General features: G+C 33.3%; 1 protein-coding gene across 1 annotated transcript; it reads right to left on the reverse strand.

Moving 5' to 3' along the window:
• Positions 1–1,001: 1,001 nt before the first annotated feature.
• Positions 1,002–2,662, reverse strand: LOC129895058 (F-box protein At5g07610-like). Its single transcript, XM_055970692.1, has one exon. It carries the CDS (start codon positions 2,397–2,399, stop codon positions 1,128–1,130), a length of 1,272 nt encoding a protein of 423 aa, XP_055826667.1. The 5' UTR covers positions 2,400–2,662; the 3' UTR covers positions 1,002–1,127.
• Between the last annotated feature and the right edge of the window lie 3,394 nt (positions 2,663–6,056).

A 6,056-nucleotide genomic window follows, 5' to 3' on the forward strand; every position in this document is an offset into this window, starting at 1 on the left:
AGACCCATTCATCCATGAAATAAGTGAAATGATTAACAGCTGGTGCAAATTAGCTACAAATTAAATGTGGACAATAAGTCACATCATTAATATTTTTTAATTACCACACTGTTTGTGCCAATCCATATCAAGATTGTGGTCCTTTTTTTGAAACGCCGCTACACTTGTGGAGTGCGGAAAAGAAAAAAAGTGTAATTGGTGTCCACATGGGCACATAGCTCCATGTTTCACTTTCACCACTTTAAAAGAAAATTCATTCTAGAAGGAAATTTGAGAGGAAAATGAAATATTTGATCACTTATTAATGTAAAATAAAATAAAATGATTTTTTTTAAAAAAATTAGGGGTAAAAATAAAATAAAAATTTAAAAAATAATTTCAAATAACCTACAAAATCAATTATTTCAAAATTTGAGTTGTGATAGAAAAAAAATCAAATTTAATGGTCTAATGATGTTTAAAAAGTTTGAGTTAACTACTATTTTCATTTGATTATGTTCGAGAGCATTTTTGTATCATTTTCAATAGTTCAAGGACATTTTAGATCATTTTTCGTGATAAAAATTCTGTTAAATAAATTTTCATCTATAATTTTTTAAATAATTAAATTGCAACCAATAAATGACAACCACGTGTTTAAAAAAATTATTCAAATTATTTAATTAAAATTCTATTAAAGAAATTTTAATTTCTAATTAATTTTAAATAATTAAATTATAATCCATAAATGACCGCTACATGTTTAAAAAAATTATTTAATTAAAGATATATTAAAGAGAAGGTCATTTTATCTTGGGAAGGAAGCGCTTTACTCCCCTGGGATAAAATAATTCTTTTTTTTTTTGTTATTTTGAATTTTATTTTTCTAAATTCGAAATCAAACCAAAAAATCAAAAAAGTAAATTTTTAATTCCGAACCAAACCCAAAAACCCAAAAACCGCTGACTAATTAGAGCACTAAACTCCATTAATTTGAACATCAGAAACAAGGCATACAGTAATTGCAAGATGTGAATTCTTATTTGCTAGCCCAACACTTTTCATTCTCAAACACAATTGAAAATCTGATATTGCACCTTACAAAACGGTAATTAAAACTACAAAAATAAAAAGATACTACAAGAAACTCAAACAAAAGCGAGTGTCTCAACATGTTTATAAGCATCAAAACAATCATACCGTGCACCACCAATGAATTTTCTGAAAGAATCAGGCTTTACATCAGCTAGCTCTTTCACTATCCCATTATGCATATCAAACACAATAATTTTCCCTGGAATTGATATTAATAACCTTGCTCTGTTTTCCTCATCTGTTAAAAAACAGAGGGTACTGAATGCATACGGAAAGTTATAATCTTCAGGTGGATACAGTTCTTGTTTCACCATAACTGGATACAAATTGGTTAAAAATTCAAGATTCACACGATACTTCACAAACCAAGAAGAATAATCACTCTTCAATTCCAAAACATCAAACTCTATATCTTGAGGTTTATGAATCTCAATAAGATGCAAATGACCACCCGATTCCCCAAAATACTCGATGTTCCTGTACCACTGGCCTTCAGGAATATCGGTACTAGGCATTGATTTAAAGACGCAGCTATCGACTTGCAAGCACAAAAAGGGGTTTCTTTGGCTAAACCAATGAACAGCCCCTTTCCAGAAAACCCCACCATAACAGCATAAATCCACTTCATTACGGTGCTCATTTGAATGCTTCCAAATCCCAGATCCAGATGAATACACAGAGAACCGGAGTCGATTTTCAGAAACAGAGAACCAAACACAAACAACATAGTAATCGTCAGATATGTTGGGATCAAATGCTAAGTTCATACTTTTCACCACCATTGTCTCCGGCACCGGAATAAATCTCTGATGACCTGTAGTGAGATTATAAATGTAAAATTCGTTCTTTGCATCGTCCGATTTAAAACCCAAACATAAAAGCCCATTACAAGAATTGACATTACACACAACTTTGCTACCACGTGAATCGGATAAACGGTCGTAAATCCGACCCATTTCAGATAATCGTTCTTCATTAAGAGCAAGGAAATCATAATTTGGGTGTCGGCACAAGAAAACGCCGACAGTGGAAGCAGAGGAGGTAGCATTCCGACGAGTGTGGAGGCGACGGAAATGGGTACTGGAAATAAGAGAAAGCCAGTGTTTTGAAACGCACTGGAAACCAAGTAGAGATTTTGGGGGTAACCGGAGGAATATTTCAGTTAAAAGATCTTCACTGCCAGCGATTTGCTCCGATGAAGGGGAAATTTCGGAGGAAACCGGCAAGTGCTGCTTCAGCTGTTTGATGGAACTCCGGGAGTGGGTAAGGGTCAATTTAATCGGAGTAATAGCACTGCCGAAAGATGTACAGTCGCCGGAATCCATGGTGTTTGATTTGACAACTCAAATGAATTAATATTGAAGTGGAAATTGGGCACTCTATATTAAGAGCTAAGACCAGCCAGTTAAGTCTTCGTCCCTACAACCTTGGCATACATTTAATTATTGCAATGGGCCAGCTTTATTTATGACCACAAGAGTAACATGTTTTCGCTAATTTTTGTCTATCCTGTCTTGATCGCCTCGCCGCTCGCGTACGGTATAGGACTGCTGGGAAACAATCATAAAGCTATGCTATTAATTGAATTGAGTCGTGTTACACACTGTTTTAAAAAATTATTTTACAAGTGTCTATAATTCCTCAAAATTAAATAATACTTGCAAGTAGGAAAATGAAATTATAAGACAAAGGGCAATTAAAAAGTGTGAAAGAGAAGTAAAAAAAGAAGAAGAGGATTATGGAATAAAAAGGAAATGTTTTCTGTTGTATTCCCATGGAACGAAATGCCTATTTATAGGCTATAAATATAGAGTGTTCAAACAATGACAAGTGGCTTGTTTGAGTCAAATATTTCTCATGAACATTACCAGCCATTCATTTCAGTTGCCACTCTTCTCCAAATAATGACATTTGTCCACCAAAATGTTGATTAACTACTACAAGGGCTAAATCTCAAACTGTAGAAACAACATGTCCAATGAATACTAGTATAATTTAAGCATTACAAGTCTTTAGCATGACGATCCTTGAAGTTGATCAAAGATTAGGGTCAAATGTTTAGACCAAGACATCATTGTATATTCTAATTTAGAATTACGTTTGAAAATGTACATATTTTTCAACAATCGTCATGAAAAGCCACACTCACTCTAGAACTAGATGATATACAACAAAATCAAAAAGCTTGTGGTATATTTTTCTATCTGCCGCCACAATCGAAGACAAAAAAATTGTCATGAAGTATTTCCTTTGATGACTGGTCCGAAATTGTTGAAAGAGTGGTGGTCTCTGAAGTTTGCAGACGTTGGAGGGATAACGTAAGATGTTGTGTTTGTTGGGTTCAAAGTTTGACCCAAAATTGCTTATACCGCTGTAGATAAAATTTTTGTTACGCATTTGTTTCGACTTGGTTGAGCATTAGTATAATTAGCAAAAGAGGGATGAAGTGCTACTATATATTGTTTACCCTTTTTACCATTGGGAGTATAGTTGAACACTTTGCCTGAATCTTTGTTTTGTCTGGTCCAACTCAGAAGCATATGGACAGCTTATTACTTTCGTGATTATTATTATCTCCTTAGATGTATATACTATTGTATAAATTAACAACTTTATGATTAATAAGTTCATTGAAAATTCTTAATATCCTTGTACATGTGAAATGATATTATGGATTGAGTGTTATGATCAATAAATAAAACTTAATAACGAGTGGTCTATTTATTTGAGTTATTACTTAAAGATATGTTTGATGTACCATAAGTAAATTATCCAAAAGTGTACTTGGTAGGTGCAGTTTAATCCACTGAAAGAAGATTATTTTTAAATACCAGTAACATATATAATATATTCATGAGCAAAGATATCGATTTTTCATCTAAACGGAGAAAATATAATATCTTAAATTCTCAACACAATACAATTTATAGTGAAATTAGTATGGGACTTTCCGACGATAGAGTTAGTAATATTTAATTAATGCAATGGGCCAACTTTATTTTTGACCATAGGAATAAATTACTAGTATTAACTCTGTAATTATTATGGTATCGAAAAATCCTAGTAGCTCAGTTGGTTGATATCATATTAATGTGAATTTTATTTCACACCTTGAAAATTCTTATCTCATTTTCCCTGCTATAAAAAAAAAATTATTGTATCATAAATATCACATGATTTGCTGATCTTTAGTAAATTTTCACAAAGATTCTTCTATCCTGTCTTGATAACCTCGTGTCGTGGCACAGGGCTAAGCCTCAAACTATACAGACTTGATATTATAATTTAAGCCTTCAAAGGATTAAGTATGACGATCCTTGAAATTGATTAAATATTAAGATTAAGGATAAAATATATGTTAGGTATCTGTGAACTGACCAATATATTGTTGTATATTATAGTTTCGAATTATGTTTGAAAATATACATAACTACAGTTAAAAGCTTCGTACTAATTTTACGATTTAACTAATGGAAGAGCATGATTCTCATTTAAAAGGTTCTTTTTTTATTGGAAATTGAAGACAGCACACTAGCTTTGACATGTCCATAGTTATCTGTTTCTGCCTGCTGTTTTTTATTCTTTTTTTTTCCTTCCTAAAATGGTTATTTTCGGAAAAGTATTAACTTGAGATATGTATAATTAGTATTAAGTTATGTGGTTGAGTTACCTGTGACTGAATGTTTTTGTCGAGCCTAACCCAACTTGATATAAGTTGATTAATTTAATATTATCTGCGCAAAAAGTAGACTAAAACTCTATGATTATGGATATCTTTAATCACTGTTTGTACTTCTGTTTGTGAGAATACAATCTGTTTGCTTTCAACTCATGTAATTAGAGTTCAACTAGTCTCCGAGGTCACAGAAAGGTCATCGTTGGGAAAGGACTCGTATTTCCATGACCTGGTAAAAAGGTCCGATACATTATATTTCATTAGGTTTTTACTTTATAACATCTGTTTATGGAGAACGATCTCGGATCAGAGACTGGTATCAGTCTAACGTCATTGGAGATATACTGCTCCATACGACCTTACTAGCTTGCTAATTTACTTTCTTTAACAAGCATATTTAACTGTTTATAACCGAACCTAACGAATTAAATAAAGAATGACTCCATACCACATCACCTAAAGAATACACTGTGATTCGCAGACACAGACAACCAAATTCATACAACATTGTAATCCTCTGGCTTTTTCAGGATCAAAAGCTAAATTCATTGTTTTCATAAAGTTAGGTTCATCGATTGTGTCTGGTAGTGGAATAAGCCTACATTTAGAAGTGGTGAGATTGCCCTCTTCCCATCAATCAAAATTAAAATCAAGACAAAATAGTCCATTACATGAATTCATATGACAAATTATTTTACCATCGCATATACTAGAGAATCTTTCGTTCATCATACTCATTGTGGAAAAATCTTCCTCGCTGAGAGAAAGATAACTGAAAGTGAGCTTCCAGCACAAGAAGATACCGATGGTGAAGGCAGAGGACGTAGCGTTCTTATGAGTGTGGAGACGACGAAACAGGGGACTACTAATAACTGAAAGACACTGTTTTAAAACTGTCTGGAAACGAAGTAGACATCTCGTAATATTTTAGTTAAGAGATCTTCATTGCTGGCCATGTGTTGGCAGATTTTGATGGAGGTGCTTCAATTTCAATCGAGATTTCACTAGACAATGACATGTATTATTTTGCATATCTTTCAAAACTCCGGCTGTGGATGAGGGTAACTTTGATGATCGACGTACGAGGAATCATTGGATGTAGAGTATTTTCCTTGTCGGAAACCATGGAGAATTCCTCTGCTGAACAAAAATGGCACGGCGTTGACTCCTATGGAACCTTTATTTTTAGGTAATAAAATGTGAAATATTAATATACCAAAGCAAATATTTACAACCTAAAGAGCCTCTGGTGTTCTCGGCCACCTTCTAGGAAGGGTACCTCGATTCACTAGATCTCAAGAAACCA

Source organism: Solanum dulcamara, chromosome 7, assembly GCF_947179165.1.
Source record: "Solanum dulcamara chromosome 7, daSolDulc1.2, whole genome shotgun sequence".
Lineage (NCBI taxonomy): Eukaryota > Viridiplantae > Streptophyta > Magnoliopsida > Solanales > Solanaceae > Solanum > Solanum dulcamara.